This window comes from Oratosquilla oratoria, unplaced genomic scaffold, assembly GCF_046742065.1.
Source record: "Oratosquilla oratoria isolate Oo_2021 unplaced genomic scaffold, ASM4674206v1 SCAFFOLD332, whole genome shotgun sequence".
Classification (NCBI taxonomy): domain Eukaryota; kingdom Metazoa; phylum Arthropoda; class Malacostraca; order Stomatopoda; family Squillidae; genus Oratosquilla; species Oratosquilla oratoria.
The window spans coordinates 72,914-89,323 of NW_027467682.1; the positions used below are offsets into that span (position 1 = coordinate 72,914).

At 41.0% G+C, this 16,410-nt stretch overlaps 1 protein-coding gene across 1 annotated transcript; it reads right to left on the reverse strand.

The window, feature by feature from the left end:
• Positions 1-3,502: 3,502 nt before the first annotated feature.
• Positions 3,503-6,928, reverse strand: LOC143023094 (uncharacterized). Its single transcript, XM_076181574.1, has 3 exons — positions 6,660-6,928; positions 4,228-4,307; positions 3,503-3,787 (listed from the first exon to the last, which is right to left on the reverse strand). The coding sequence occupies exons 1-3, from the start codon at positions 6,858-6,860 to the stop codon at positions 3,769-3,771; spliced, it is 300 nt and encodes a 99-aa protein (XP_076037689.1). The 5' UTR covers positions 6,861-6,928; the 3' UTR covers positions 3,503-3,768.
• Positions 6,929-16,410: the final 9,482 nt, after the last annotated feature.

Below are 16,410 nucleotides of genomic sequence, written 5' to 3' on the forward strand. Positions count from 1 at the left end.
TTTTTTTCAGTCCGATTTCTCGTTTTTTTTACCGTTCTCATATATCTATTACTTAAAAATATTTCACTATCCCAATGTAATCCTTTTAATGCTTCCGATTTTTCTAATTTCCATATCAGTATTTAGTTCGGAACTTTGTCCTTAGCGTCATCCAAATCCAGGTATACAAAATGTACCCATTCCTCTATCTCATGCAGCACATCAACCTCCCTCGAATATAAACTAAGCAAGGTGACTTTTCTTTTCTAAATAAAAATTGATTGCCAACCAAGATTCCCTTCTCTTCCGAGTATTACGTTCATATATCTTTTTTCATACAATTTGGCTATCGTACTAGTCAAAGACACTTGTCTATAATTTAATAATGCCTCCGTTTCCTTTTTTTTTAATATTCGTACCATATTTGCATATTTCTATTCGACACCACCTTCCCCTATTCCAGAGACCATACAACCAGTTGATGTAATTTATTTACTAATTGTTCTTTACACTTTCAATACCTAAGCTGAGATCCCATCTGGTCCGCTTTACTTACATCTAATACCTCGAGCAATTGAAACACTTCATGTACTTGCAATGTTGTTGAAAGCCTCACCCTTTTCTCCCTCAAACTTCTCTTCCTTATTAGATATTGATTGGATGCTTTCATTCATTATTTCAACCTGAGTTCTTGCTTCTTCATACACTGCCTTTTGAATTTCAATGCGCATATTCTTTTCCTATACCTTAGCTTACTATTCACATATCTGAAGAACAGCTTGGGTTGATCCTTACATTTCTCAACTACGAGTCTTCTCAAAGGTCATTTACATTTTCTTCTTTTTGTATGTTTATTTCTGGCTCTTTTGTATTTATTCATTTTAATCTTCTCTTCCGCTTATCTTTAGCAAATATTTTAGTTTCTTTCAGATCCCTCCGATCTACTTCTTCAAAGTATTTTTTTTTCTTTTGCTGAGCAGTTATTCTTTGCATAGTTGCATCTTCACTGTCCGCATATTCCTTTCTATGTTTTTGTCTTCCAGGAGGTGCTAAGATGAGAGGGAGGGTGGAGGGGTGTGGAGTGTATTCAGGGATGGAATGGGTGGGAATGATTTTATGCCTTTTCCTTTTTGGCTACCTCCCTTGTAAGGGGGAAAAAGCCTTGGTATATGTATGTATGTTTTTGTCTTACTCCCACCGTACATTCAAGGACAACACAGTTACTCTTACCTATCGGGCACCGGTGATTCGAAGTTTTAATCACCTCTGGTTCCTTAGTTAATATATATATATATATATATATATATATATAATATATATATATATATATATATATATATATATATATATATATATATATAGTCTTCCAAATGAGTCTTGGCTTCAATATCTTGTTAGTTCCTTCACCCACTGGGTCAATAAGATTCATTGCGATGTTCAACAGTATGTTGTGCCAAGATTCTTCAGGTCTACCTGTCTTATATTCCTTCAATATTCCCTCTCTACAAAGGAAGTCACTCACTATTTGTTGAGCTGTGTTTGAAAAAAAAATATTCTGCTTCATCCCATGCTCGCGTTTTTTGGAGGGATATATTCTACTGCGATGTCTTTGTCTACTCCTTCAGTTGTGACCTTTATGTTCATTATCTCGGCCATTCCTTCTCCTATTTCCACTTCTCCCACCTTGATGCTTCTTTTCACTGCTGTCGTCACACATCTTCCCATTTTCTTCACCTGTCCATCCCCCATATGTTATACTTTCCCCTACCCACCTCAGCATCGGTATGTCCATTGATTTTCGTTTCGGCTAAGCACATTATGTTCTTTTCCTCTCTCCTTTAGATATTACTTTATTTCCGACTTTGCTGATATCAGTCCGTCGTTATTTGTAACAGCTATTTCTAATTATCATAATGATTTTCTTTACAACTCTGCCTTCTCCTGGCCGTTCTTCGTTTTTGTTTTGTTTTGTTTTTCTCCTTCTGTCAGTTTTTTTTTCTCTCTCTCTTCCTCCGTTGCCCCCTCCTTACCTGAACATTATTGAACCTGCCAATACTTGCTAGATTCAATGTATTATTTGATCATTCATTCACCTTGTTTTGCGATTTAGATTTTACTTTCATTGGTCTTTCACATCCTTGTACATAGTTGCCCACCCTGAATACTTGTTTCTTCATGTATCTCTTCAATGTTGACAATTATTACTTGTACTGTTCCTTTGACTTTTTTCTTTCTTTTTTTGCGTATTTTTTCTTACTGGTAAACGACCCTCCTCCCATCCTACCACTATGATTTATTTTCGTTTGTATACTATTTTTCTTAACATTTTCCTACTCTCAAGTACCCTTGTTACCTCCGCATATTCATTTTCTTCTTGTTCCATAATTTTTTGCAATTGGTCTCGTTCCTCTTTTTGTAATTTTGACAACCTTTCTGCCCTTGTATGAAAGTGGCAGCTGCTGACACGTCTATCGAAATAAATATTATGTGAGTACGGAACCTTTATCGTGTAATGGTGACATTTCTTGTGTTTTATGTACATATTTCCATTTTTGTTTATTTATTAACATATATATTTATTATTGTATATTTTTGTGAGAATTTTTGTAATCGCAATGCGATTCGTGCATGGTTTTCCCGCCAACGCAAGGTTGGCGTGGCATCAGTTTTGTTCTCGCCTTGTAAGTATGTGCACGTCTGTCAGTGCTTTGATAAACTTACTTTAAATTTTTTCTATCCGAGTGTCTTTAACCAGCCGCCCTGTACAATCGTACGACTAGGACATTCGTTTGTTACATGTACTTGAAAAGCTGTAAGAAGCGAAATGTCGTACTAATAAAGACTCCGTTTTCTAAAGGTGTTTGTTTCGATAGACTTTCTGTCCTTCTTTGGTTTGTTTGAAATGATCTTCATTTCCCCTCACCTTAATTTTCTCTTTTTTAATTTGTCAAAATCATCCTTTAATTCCACATATAATCTTTTATACAATCCCTTCGAGATGTCATCTCATTAAATTTACTTTTCAAGTCCTCTATTATAACAGTGGAAAAATTAATTATTTTTTAGTCTTTTCATTTTGTTTTCCTTTAGCATATCCTCCACTACTCTATTATGTCGTTCACAGTTGACATTTTTGTCTTTGGTTGATCTCCATTATCTAGTTCATTTATAGATTTTCTGTAATCATATTCTTGTTCCTATTCGTTCTCAATAACAAATTCATTGTCGTCTTGTTCTTAATTGTCATATTTTCAATATAAGACTTTGGTTTCACATACCATCCCATTTATAGTTATCTGTTTTACTGCTTTCCATTTTTTTTTTTTCATGTACAATACACTGTTTTAACATATCACTTCCCAGAGATCGGAACCCCATGTTCTATAAGTGTGTGTGTGCGCGCGCATGTGTGTGTGTGAGAGAGGGGGGTTGATAGCGAAAGAACTTATTTCAGGTATTTTCTATGAATCATTTACCTTCTCTGGATATTGCGTAAAATTTGTCCCGTTACATGTTCTGCAAGACACTAGTAAAAGTTATGTGAATAATAATTGACCACATGTGCTTTTACAGTCTTTAATGACTAAAAAAAGTATCAGATCTATCAAATAACGTATCAATATAACTCGCACATACTTCATCAATAACTACTACATGAATATTTTTTTAAGAAATGTTCAAGTATTCCATGGCGGATGTCCTTGTCTGCACATCGTTCCAAGTAGAATGACAATCTTTGGCAGATGCTGAATTAGCGGTGAGACCCGTCCGTGATGAGGGCTTAGTTCTTTAAGCCATTCGTCGTTTTCTGTGTGAGAGAAAGAAATATCTAGAGAGATGCATGTAGAAGTAAAAGAATATTTGTTTGAGTTTCCAACATTTGAAATAATCCATTGTTCTTACAAAAAGATACACATGTTTCATAGTTTGGCATTGTTGGAGCGAGTTCATTAACAAGAAAGCTGGTCATGCTCACGGGAAGGAATTGTATATACAAGGTTTTCTATGGTGGCTTTTGAAGACACAAAAGTTAGTTCTACCAATGGAAGTATTTAAAAAAAAAAGACAGCAATATAGTTAGAGGTCTTCCTGACGAGGTACGGTGGAAAGAACAGCAGGGTAGGATGAAATTCGAAGGGAATGGTGTGAGCATTAATGATAAGAAAAAGGAGAGAGGAAAAGGAGGCTGTACAGAGGGGTAAAGATAAAAAAAGGTGACCGGCGATATCACTGACGAGAGCAACCTACCTGGAAACGAAAGCGTTCTTGAGCCTGAGGGCGGGCAGGTTTTCGTCAAGTGCTTCCTGAGAAACTTCCTCGATGAGGGTCTGAAAAAAATGGAAAGACGTTACGGTCTATTGCCATCCAATAACAACTGTGTCACCTGGCAAAGAAGTCAAATACACACTCCCTGCTAAGCAGCTTGGAGCTCCATCCGGTAGACAATGCCATACCATAGCTACATGTAAATGTGTTCGTCTCCTATATGAGGGGAATGGCTGAGTCAGATCATATTTTCTGCCCAGACTATCTGAGAGAAAAACACGAAAAGAGGAGGTCCCGAGTCCGCCCACTTAGTTGCCTTTTGTGATATGCAGGGGAATGCAGTAGGAATGTTATGTCACCCATCACAGAACGACAAGGAAAAAAAAAAGCATGAAAAGGTATGGTAAACGCAATCTCAAAGGAGGGTAACAGAAAGGGAGGAGAGTACAAGCTAAGAGTGATCAGCCTTTCTATTTGAAAGGAAATTAGTCTCCGATCACAAAAGAATGCTTCACAACTCTATTCCGTCGATGTCATTGGTACCATGTGCCCTCGGAGAATGCTGGAATGATATTGTATTAAACAAGAGAGTGTACTGTGAGACTCAGTCTAGGCATGTTACCAGAATGGGGAATGTCCGCCGTTGATGCCATTTTTCGCAGTTTCCACGCGCAAACCCCCATGTAGTCGCCCTTCCCATTCCAAACAGCTCTTGGTAAGTTAGGTCCACTTGGTCCATCCATAAGTTTTGTGGGCGTCCCTTCCGCTTCCTCCACTGAGAAATGTCTTTTGGATTAAACTTATGAGTGAGATCATCACCAGCTAAGCGTGGCACATGCCTATTTGACTGGAGTTGACCTTTACAATTTATGCTGGTAATAGACCTTGGCTGATTGTCACGAGAATGTTGCTGGTTTGATATGTCATACCAGCAATACCCCCATAATTCTCCGAAGACACTTGGTACCTAAGACGTTGAGACATCTCTTCAAGTCAGCATTCAGTGTCCATGTCTCACAACCGTATAGCTAGACAGAGATCACAAGCAACTGGAAGATTCGGATCTTAATCCTCCTACATAAGTTTCAACGACTCCATATATACTCTGGTTGAACGAGTCCTCAATACCATGAGCCATGGCAATCCATCGAAGTACTTCCTGACTTGACCCATCATTATTTCACGCTGCACTAGAAAGCCATGCGAAGTTATCCAAGACCTCAGTGCCCTCGCCACATCCATGGACAGAATGAACTGTATCATCTAGTGAGCCCCCAAATGCCTTGACCTTGATCTTGATCTATGAGTGACTCCATGACTTCAGTCAGGACTTCCATTGACTCCGCAGGAAGCATATCATCGTCTGTGAAGACAGGGACGATGACCTTAGTGTTGCCAATTTACAGGAAAGAAGACGGACACGTCTCCTCCACACTTTACAGCACTTTTCTCCCCAAAGAATAATTCAGACATCAGTTCAATAATCCTTTTAAGATTTCCACACATCCGCAGATCCCAGAGTATATCACGATACAAACGCCCTCTCGAGATTAACCCAAGTTATAAGCAGTCCCTATTCAATTTCACATTAGCGCTCCATAAGAATATGAAGTGCTAGAATCCAATTAGTTATTGACTTACTAGGTGTAAATTCAGTTTGATCAGGTCTATGGAGCTATCGCAGACGAGAGCAAACCCATTCCAGCAACGGGCGGAGAAGTTTGCTCGGCACACTGAGCAATATAATACAGCAGTAATTGTTGCAGTACAGACTGCTTCTTTTCCCCTTCCATTGCTTCTATAAGAAAAGTAAAATGTCTAAGACTCTGGCAAAGGACACTGATAGGCGGCGTTCTGGCGGAAACTGTATGTCGAAGGACACTGATAGGACAAAATCAGCACATAACTGGGCGGGATATTATGGCCGAGGAATTCATTACGAAGTGCGATGGTGTCTACAGAGGATAAGGAATATAATAATAGAGGGGGAGCTAACTGGCTATAGGGAGCAAAGCAATGCATGTTTGGGTTCATAGCCTAAGAATTACGAACGGCATGGTGATATCGAGGGCACGAAGAAAACTTGGCATAATTGGGGGCATGGATGAGACATACAAAATAAAAAAGCCTATTTCCACGAGATCGAACGAGATCCCATGTGTGGGTAGGGGTGGGGGGAGGGCATTCATTAAAGAATCTGTACAAATCACAAAGTTCCATCTATTTCCGTGGTGGACCTTATACGGTACACGTTCTTCAACACCTATGGATGACGTTCCACTAGATCTTAAGGTGTGCAATCTAAGTTCTCGGGTGATATAAAAAACATTGACCCGCTGATCGAGTAGGTCTCAGCGACGGGTTAGCTACCTGGGAATGGTGAAGGAGAGCGAGTTTCGGGAGAGAGCACATACCATGAGAGCGTTGGACACTTCGGTGAGCACGGCGAACTTGGCTTCTCGGCAGGAGTCAGGCACTTCGAGGGTTGCTGCCATTCCAGAAGGAGGGTTGGCGCGCTTGCCCTGTGGTACCCAAGACTTGGAGAAAGTGACTTGGCTGAGGGCAGGGAGAGCCAGGCATGCGGCTAGGATAAGGAAGAAGGTCAAATGAGCCATTCTCGTCTTTGGTGGTGGTGTGAACTCTTTACGTTGTTGCTGTGGTGGTGGTTGTAAGATTGGTTGAGGTGGGAGAGCAAGTGTGTTCTCACTCTGCGTGAGCAGTCTTATATCCTTCTCGGCGCCATTCCTACTGCCTCTTCCTCTCCCGTCCCCTTCTACATCAACTCCCTCTGGCCTCGATCATATGAAAATTTTTCGGAAATAATTGTAAGAGATGCTGCAGAATATCAATTAGATAACAATTGTCTAATAAATGACAGCCAGCACGGATTTTGGAGTAGACGCTCTTGCACGCCTAATCTTTTAGAACATCACAATATCATTTTTTCAAGCTTGGTCAAAAGGAATATATAACCAGGAGTGGAAGATGAATTTTCATATAAAGAAATGTAAAATCTTGGAATGTGGTCAAAGTAACCAAAGACCAACGAGAAAAAAATTGGAGATAATAGCAAAGACAAAGAATGGAAATTATTTCAGAATTTGAATCAGGCATAATCTGTCGACAGTCATAAAAGATAATAACATGAGGGAGTAATAAGTTGTTAAAAAAAATATACTAGTGGCATTTCGTTACATGGATGAGGACATGATGAAAAATGTCGTTGAAAGTCTCATTCTTCTCAGACTGAAATAAACTGCAGCAGTGTGGTCATCACACCTAAAGGTGGTGGAAGAAGAAGAAGAAGAAGAGCGATGAGATACGTGAGGAAGACTGTGAAAAATGGGACTTTTTACGCTGGAATGATATTTTGGTTAGGAAAAGGTATATGAAAAATAGACAAAAAGAACTTGAAGGTTTGACATGAAACATAAACAAGAGACCATAGTCAAATTTTGAAAAAAGCAAGATTATTCAAAAGATAAGAACATAAGAATATAATAATGAAGGCGATTGTAAGAGACCACAGGGCCTACACTAGATAGTTCCATGTCCATTACCATCTATCATCCCCATCCATAAAATCATCTAACCTTTTCTTAAAACCACCGATAGTTTCAGCGCCCACTACATGGTTACCAAGTCTATCCTAATCGTTGACCACTCTATTGGTAAACCAGTCCTTGCCTATTTCCTTCTTAAATTCAAAATTGTCCAATTTAAATCTATTACTGCGAGTCCTTCTCTGTTGTCTTAATATGATGACCTTGTCTGCGTCACCCTTGTTAAAGCCTTTGATCCACTTGAACACCTCTATTAGATCACTCTGCACTCTACGTCTTTCCAGAGAGTGTAAGGAGCCTAAGACTGTCTTGTTAAGGTAAATTACTGAACCGATGTATCATTTTGTTCATTCTCCTCTGTACTGATTCTAGTGAACTAATACCCATTTTATATGACGGAGACCAAAACTCTACTGCATTGTCAAGGATGGGTCTAACTAACGCCATATAGAACTTGATAATTACTTCTGCACTTTTATTTTTAACCGTTCTAGCAATGAAAGCACTGTTAGCTCTGTTCCTGCCGCCAATGCACTGTTTCCTCGATTTAAGGTCAGGAGACCAAAACCTAATACTCTGTTTGCTTTATTCCTGGAGCTAATTCACTGTTTCCGGGATTTAAGGTTAGGACTCACTAGAACTCCTGAGTCTCTTTTGCACTCGGTTTTCTCTAAAACGTGTTTTATATGCTCTTTCTATTTTCGGGGTTGTATAGTCCTACGTTTAACACACTGCAATTTGAGATATTGAAGTTCATTTGCCATTTCACCGACCATGTGAACATTTTGTTAAGATCGTCCTGCAGAATCTCGGCGTCGTCTTCTGACCTAATTTGGTGTCCTATTTTAGTGTCGTCCGCAAACTTACTAACATCACTATTAATCCCATTACCCAAGTCGTTTATGTACATAATGAACAATAAGGGACCCAAAGCGAGCCCTGGGGGACCCCACTAGAACCCCCCCCATTCGAATTTTTCGCCATTTATGATGACCCGCTGTTTGTAACACCGATGATTGTTGTGATTACATAAGGTGGGCTTAATGTGGCCGAGATAAACTCCAAAACCGGAGTTTCTTCAATTTATTTATAACAAGGTGATCTGGTATTGGATTTAACAAAGTATATATGGGCCCTCTGGGCAAAATACAGTAAGTGCCGGGCCTTGACCTCGGGCATACTTGGCTGGCAGGCTCTTGACCTGCTCAGCTCTCCTCTTTTGGTTACAAAACGTTTACATAATATAGGGGATTAGTGGGTTGTCGTAAGTAAAGGTGTTAGTTTCGCTATTCTTAAGCATTGGGGTTAGTTTTATGTGTGGGGGTTAGTCGTATGGTTGCTGGGTATGGTATATATATGTTAGCTTATGGGTGTTATAACAGGGGCAGGTATAATAAAGGGGTTTTAATGGGTTTCTCTGGTGACGTTAGGCATCTTCGTGTGGCGATATCTTGTTTGTCTGAATTAGTGCTGCGGTAGGTTGCTGTGGTAAGATGCTTGTTCTGGGAAAGCGAAGTCAGCATGAGGGGAGTCTTGCTGAATGTGAGTTCTCTGTCGCATGCATGTGGATCACGTGCGTGGTAGTAGGTGATGGTTAGTAATGGTTGCATGTTTTCTGTCACTGATCCAAGCGCTAATCCATTCTAACTCTTTTCCTCCTATGCCATGGGCTTTGACTTTATTTGGTAGTCTCTGGTGGGGCACCTTGTCGAACGCTTTGCTAAGTTCAAGGTAAATAACATCGTAACTATCATTGATATCTGACGCCTTTTATACTTTAGTGTAAAAGGATAGAAGATTAGTCACACATGACTTACCCTTGGAGAAACCATGCTGTGTGTCATAAATCAAATTATGTCTTTTGATGTATTCTCTGAGTCTATTAACGATTATTGATTAAAGCATTTTACCTATGCAAAGGGGGACGGAGAGGGGGGGTCGCCGATTAAATGAAGCGGCCTCGCTGTGGATGTACTGTGTCTTGCGACACTGCTTTCTGACCCAGGGCGGTGGGCAGGGTGCAGGGATGACCCGTCATCCAGGAGGTGCTCAGATGAGAGGAAGGGTGGGAGGGGTGTGGAGTGTATTTAGGGATGAAATGGGTGGGAGTGTTTTATGCCTTTCCCTTTTTGGCTACCTCCCTTGGAAGGGGGAAAAAGCCTTGGTATATGTATGTATGTACCTATAACTGATTTTAAATTGATTGGCCTGTAGTTGCATATAGACGATTTATCTCCCTTTTTGAAAACAGGAACAACGTTTGCCTACCTCCAATCAATAGGCACAAAACCAGTGTCTACCGACATATTAAATGTTTTTGTTAACTGGTCGCAGATTTCAAATTTACACTCTTTAAGCACTCGGGAAAATTTTGTCTGGACCCGGAGATTTTGCACTTTTAAGTCTTTCAATCTGCTTGACTACTTCTAATTTACTAATACTGATATTAGATAGTCTACTTTCTTCATCCTCACTGAAAATCGAATCGCAGTCAGGTACCTTATCTAACCTCTCTTTAGTAAACACAGAGGGAAAATATTTGTTAAACGCCTCACTCATTTTTTTCTTCCGATTCTATCATGACATTTTCGTCATTTTGTATTGGGCCTATCCTTTCCTTATTTTTTGTTCAGCAGAGACGAAAGAAGCCCTATGGGTTGGATCTCGCTTGTCTGGCAGCCTTATTTTCATAGCTACGTTTTGCTGTGCACGTCTTCTTTTTCACCAGTTCTGCCATATCTTTATATTTGGATCTAAGGTGTGTTTCCCACCCAACCCCCTTTTTTCTTTTTTTTTCTATTCATATGTAAAGTCCTCTTTTCATTCCGATCTCAGGTTTCAGCCTGTCCGTCATGCATTTGGGAGTATTACTATTCTTAAGTATTGATTTAAGGGGAATACATTTATTTTGCGCATTTAGAATTAAATCTGTTAGGTTACAATACATTTCGTCCAAATCGCTGACCTGGCTGTTGACCCCGCACCCGCAAGTGTCCTGACCCAAGGTACATATACCCTCCGTGACCCGACCACTGACCGCGTTAATGACGTCCGGACTGACCGTATATCTGACCCCGTCACATCCCCTGGGTCGGTCCCGTAAGTGATCAAATGTCTCTATAGTTTCTCATCTCAAAATTGGCTCTCCTGAAGTCAAGTATTTGAACGTACTTTTTTATTCTTCCCAAATAATATTAAATCTTATTTTTTGATGATCGCTAGAGCCCAGACTATCTCCCACTTTTACGTTACTCGTTAGATGCTCATTATTAGATAAGAATAAGTCCAGAGTATTCTCTCCCCTCGTAGGATCGGTAACCATTTGTTTTAGGAAGTTATCCTGCACCACATCTAAGAAATAAATCTCTTCCTGGTCTCCTACTAAAATTTCCCAGTCAATGTTTCTATAATTAAACTCTCCTTTGATCACAACGTTTTTGTACTGGGACGCCCTGCAAATTTCATGAATCAGGGGATCAGTCTGCTCAATGCTGAGGTTAGGAGGCCTATAAAGGAAGCCAATAATAAGTATCTTATTCTTGCCTATAATATCCACCTAAATATATTCCATACTATCCTCTCCCTTAATCGAATTGTTGATAATACATTTTATTGTATTTTTAACGAAAAGTGCTACTTCTGCCCCACTCTTGCCAACCCTGTCCTTGTGAAATATATATATATATATATATATATATATATATATATATATATATATATATATATATATATATGTATATATATATATATATATATATATATATATACATGGGCGTAAAATCACTTTGACAAAATGTTGTAGCACATATGTAATTAATAATCACGAAAAACGCACAGTCGGAATAAAAAGGAAAGTTTAGAAGAATGTGTAACTTCTACATTTCGGCTAATAGCTATAGCCCTCTTCAGGAAAGTACAGATTACAAGAATTTGCAGACATAAGTACAACGAGATATGAGTAGAAGGGGAACACGCAGAGTTAGAACAGGACGACCCGTCACGCAGGGCGGAGTCAGAGGTGAGGGGATGTGTGGGTGGAGGGGTGAATGTCATGAGTAAAAAGGGCGGGAAGAAGGGGCAGGAGGGTGATAATTCTTACCCAAGCGGCTCACAGCTAGCCGTGAGATAATGTCCGGGGACCATTGACCTTTGGAGATATATTCCAAGTGGGGGGTAGGCTCGGACATTCTTCAATTTTCTTCAACATTCACGACAGCTTTTTTCCTTTGCAACACCTTAAATTATTCTTGGATACTTTACTGGTAACCTCAATCTGAAAGAACTCATATTTCAACTGTTGCCTGGTCAATTTTTTTTTGTTTTTTTCTTTTGTTCAACACTTTAACCTTAGACTGCTGACTCCTATGTGAGTAGTAGTAGTTCAGCCTTTAATGTTAGTTCATTGCAGCACCCGTGTATCCCCTCTGAGAGACGATACCAGCCTTCATACCTCACTTGCGGTGGCATGTTGGACATAGCTGTAGTATGTCAATAAAAGTCTGAATCAGTGTAATTCAGCTCGGCCCATATAATTAGCTTGCTAACATTACATATGTGACACTTATCTACCGTGCCTCTGGATGTCCACCGTTGTGGAGAGGGGTTGCCTCTTGCCTTCCGGTGATTCGCAACTCAAACTCTCCGCGTTCCGAGACAGGAAAGTTAACCTACTACTCCAAGCAGGTCTCGTATATTGACCCTATACAGAGAAATAATTTGCATTGTAATTGGTATACTTCTCATGTTTAAAGTGAACTGTTGGAGGTGGTTTGATGCGGTTTTTTTTTGGGTGGTAGTGACTGGTTGATGGTAAATGAATGGGGACAATGGTGGTGACTGGATTGTGGTAGTGGTAATCACCGTGGAGAAACTAAATAGTTGAGGATTTATAATTAGCTGATGGTGTAGTAAGGACTGGGTGGGAAATCTGTTTAATTAAACGATGGCAAACATGCACAATAGCTTGTGAGAACGAAAGAAGGACGAGAGTAGAAATGGCGAGGGAGGTGATGTAGAAGGGGACCGGAGAGAGGAAGAGGGTACAGTAGGGACCGGCGCCGAGGTGAGGATATAAGGACTGGCTCACGCAGAGGTGAGAACCACACTTGCTCTCCACACCTCAACCAATCTTACAACCACCACCACAGCAACAAACGAAAATAGTTCACATTCACCTCTCCAAAGACTGAGAATGGACTCCATTTGACCTTCTTTCATTATCCTAGCGCGCATGCCTGGCTCTCCCTGCCCTCAGCCAGGTCACTTTCTCCAAGTCTTGGGTACCACAGGGCAAGCGCGGCCAGCCTCCTTCTGGTAATGGCAGCAACCCCTCGAAGTGCCTGACTCCCTTGCCGAAGAGGGCCAAGTTCGCCGTGCTCTCCGAAGTGTCCAACGCTTTCATGGTATGTAGCTCTATCCCGAACTCGCTCTCCTTCCCCATTCACGGGTAGCTAGCCCCCTCGCTGAGGCCACTCGATCAGCGAGGTCAAAGTTTTTATATCACGGAGAACTTAGATTGCACACCTTAAGAAAAATACTAGTAGAACGTCATCCATAGGTGTTGAAGAAGCGTGTACGTTTTAGGTCTACCAACTGGAAGATAGATGGTGGAACTTTTTGATTTTGTACAGATTCTTTAAAGAATGCCCTTCCCCTTCCCCCCAACCCACCCATGGGATCTCGTTACGGTCTCGTGGAACATAGGCTTTTTTTTTTTTGTTTTTGTTTTGTATGTCCCATCCATGCTTCCAACTATGTCCAGTTTCTCTCCGTGCCCTCGTTTGTCACCATGCCGTTCGTAATTCTTAGGCTATGAGTGCCTCAGAACATTGCATTGCTTTGTTCCCTATAAAACCTAGTTAGCTCCCCTCATATTTTTATATTCCTTATCCCCAGAGGACAACATCGCACTTTCGTAATAAATTCCTCAGCCATGACATCCCACCCAGTTATTGTGCTGATTTTGCCCTATCAGTGTACCTTCAACATACAGTTTACCGCCAGAAAAAACGCCGCCTATCAGTGTCCTTCGCCAGAGGTCTTAGACATTTTACTTTTCTTATAGAACCCAATTGTAGGGAAGGGGGGAAAAGAAAGCCCAGTTTGTACTGACCCAACAATTACTGCTGGTATTATATTTGCTCTTAGTGTGCGAAGCAAACTTCTCCGCACGTTGCTGGAATGGGTATGCTCTCGTTCTGCGATAGCTCCTATAGACCTGATCAAATAATGAATTTTGACACCTAGCTTAAGTCAATAACTAATTGGATTCTAGCGCTTCATGTTCTTATGGAGTGCTGAGGTGAAATTTAATATGGGGCACTGCTTATATCTTGGGTTAATTTCGATGAGGGCGTTTTTATCGTTGATAAGCTTTGGGATATCGGGGATGTGTGGGCATCCTAAAAGGGTTATTGAACTGATGTCCTGGAGATTCTGTGGGGAGAAAAGTGCAGTGTAGTGTGGAGGAGAAGTGTCCGTCTTTATTTCCGTAAAATTCAGGGGCTTGAATAAGCGGGATGTGTCCTCTCCCCGACACTTTTCAACATCTGCATGTTTACGAGTAAATCCATTGGCAACACTAAGGTCATCGTCCATGTCTACACAGAGCGATTGATTATGGTTCCTGCGGAGTCAATGGAATGTCCTGATTGAAGACACGGTGTCACTCATAGACCAAGATCAAGGTCAAGGCGTTTGGGGGCTCACTAGATGATACATGTTCATTTTGTCCATAGCTGTGGTCGAGGGCCACTGAGGTCTTGGAAAACTTCGCTTGTTATGTGTAGTGCAGCGTGAAATACATGATGCGTCAAGTCAGGAAGTACTATCATGGGATTGCCATGGTCCATTTGTTAGTGAGGACTCGTTCAACCAGAGTATTTAAGGAGTCGTTGACACCATTATGTAGGAGGGATTAAGATCCGAATCTTCCAGTTGCCTTGTGAATCTCTGTCTAGCTCTACGGTTGTGAGACATGGACAATGAATGCTAGACTTGAAGAGATGTTCTCAACGTCTTAGGTACCAAGTGTCTTCGGAGAATTATGGGGGTATTACTGGTATGACATATCAAACACGCCGACATTTTCGTGGCCAATCAGCCAAGGTCTATTACCCAGCATAAATTGTAACGGTCAACTCCAGTCAAATAGGCATGTGCCACGCTTAGCTGATGATGATCTCACTCATACGTTTAATCCAACCGACATTTTCCCATGTGAAGGAAAACAAAAAATAGGAAGGGACGCCCACAAAACTTATTGGATGGTCCAAGTGAACGTAACTTACCGAGAGCTGATTTTTGGAAATGGGAAGGGCGACTACATGGGGGTTTGCGCGTGGAAACTGCCGAATACAGGCCATAACCGGCGGATCTTCCCCATTCTTTGGGTAACATGCCTAGACTGAGTTTTCACAGTACACTCTCTGGTTGAATACAATATCAGTCCAGCATTTACCCATTGATTTCTCCGAGGGCGACATTGGGTACCCATGACATCGACGGCATAGAGTTCTGAAGCATTCTATTGTGATCGGAGACTCATTTCCTTTCAAAGAGAAAGGCTGATCCCTCAAGGCTTGTACTCTCCTCCCTTTCTGTTACCCTCCTTTGATATTGGCATTTACCCCTACCTTTACATGTTTTTTATTTTTTTTTTTTTTTTTTTTGGCATTATGTGATGGGTAGACATAATCCACTCCTACTATCATTCCCCTGCCTGGTCACAAAAGGCAACTATGTGGGGGGACTAGGGACCTCCTCTTTTCGTGTTTTTCTCTCAGGTAGTACTGGGCAGAAATTATTATCTGACTCTGCCATTCCCTCTTACTATAGGGGACGAAAACATTTACATGTAGTTATGGCCTGGCAACATCTTTTTTTTCTACCGGATGGTAGCTCATCAGTCTGCTTAGCAGGGAGTATATCTTTAATTATCTAATGCCTCAGTGGGACACCGTTGTTATTGGCAGGGCAGAAGCCCGTTAACGACACTCATCCTTTCTATTTTTTCCAGACCCTACATCGAGAATGTTGTTCTCAGCGCACTTCGACGAAAAACTGCCCGCCTGCTCAGGCTCCTCAAGAATCGCGATTGCGTTTCCCAGCGGCGTAGGTTGCTATCCTTTGCAGTGATATTGGGCCGCACCCCCCCCCCCCCCCCCTCCCCCGCCCCCCCCCCCCCCCGGGTTACCCTTTTTCAACTTCACCCCTGTGCACCGCCTCCTATTCCTCTTTCCCCTTTTCTTATCATTAAATGCTCACTCCATCTCTCCGCTTCGAATTTCATCTCTACCCTGCTGTTCTATCCGACGTACCTCGTCCGGAAGACCTCTCTATCCTATATTGCTGTTTTTTTTTTTTTTTAAATACTTCCATTGGTAGAACTAACTTTTGTGTCTTCAAAAGCCCCAACATAAAAAACAATATAGTAAAACCTTGTATATACACTTCCTTCCCGCCGAGCTATGCTCAGCTTTCATGTTAATGAACTCGCCTCCCACAATGCCAAACTATGAAACATGTGTATCTTTTTGTAAGAACAAGGGCATTATTTCAAATGTTGGAAAACTCAAACAAATATTCTTTTACTTATACTATG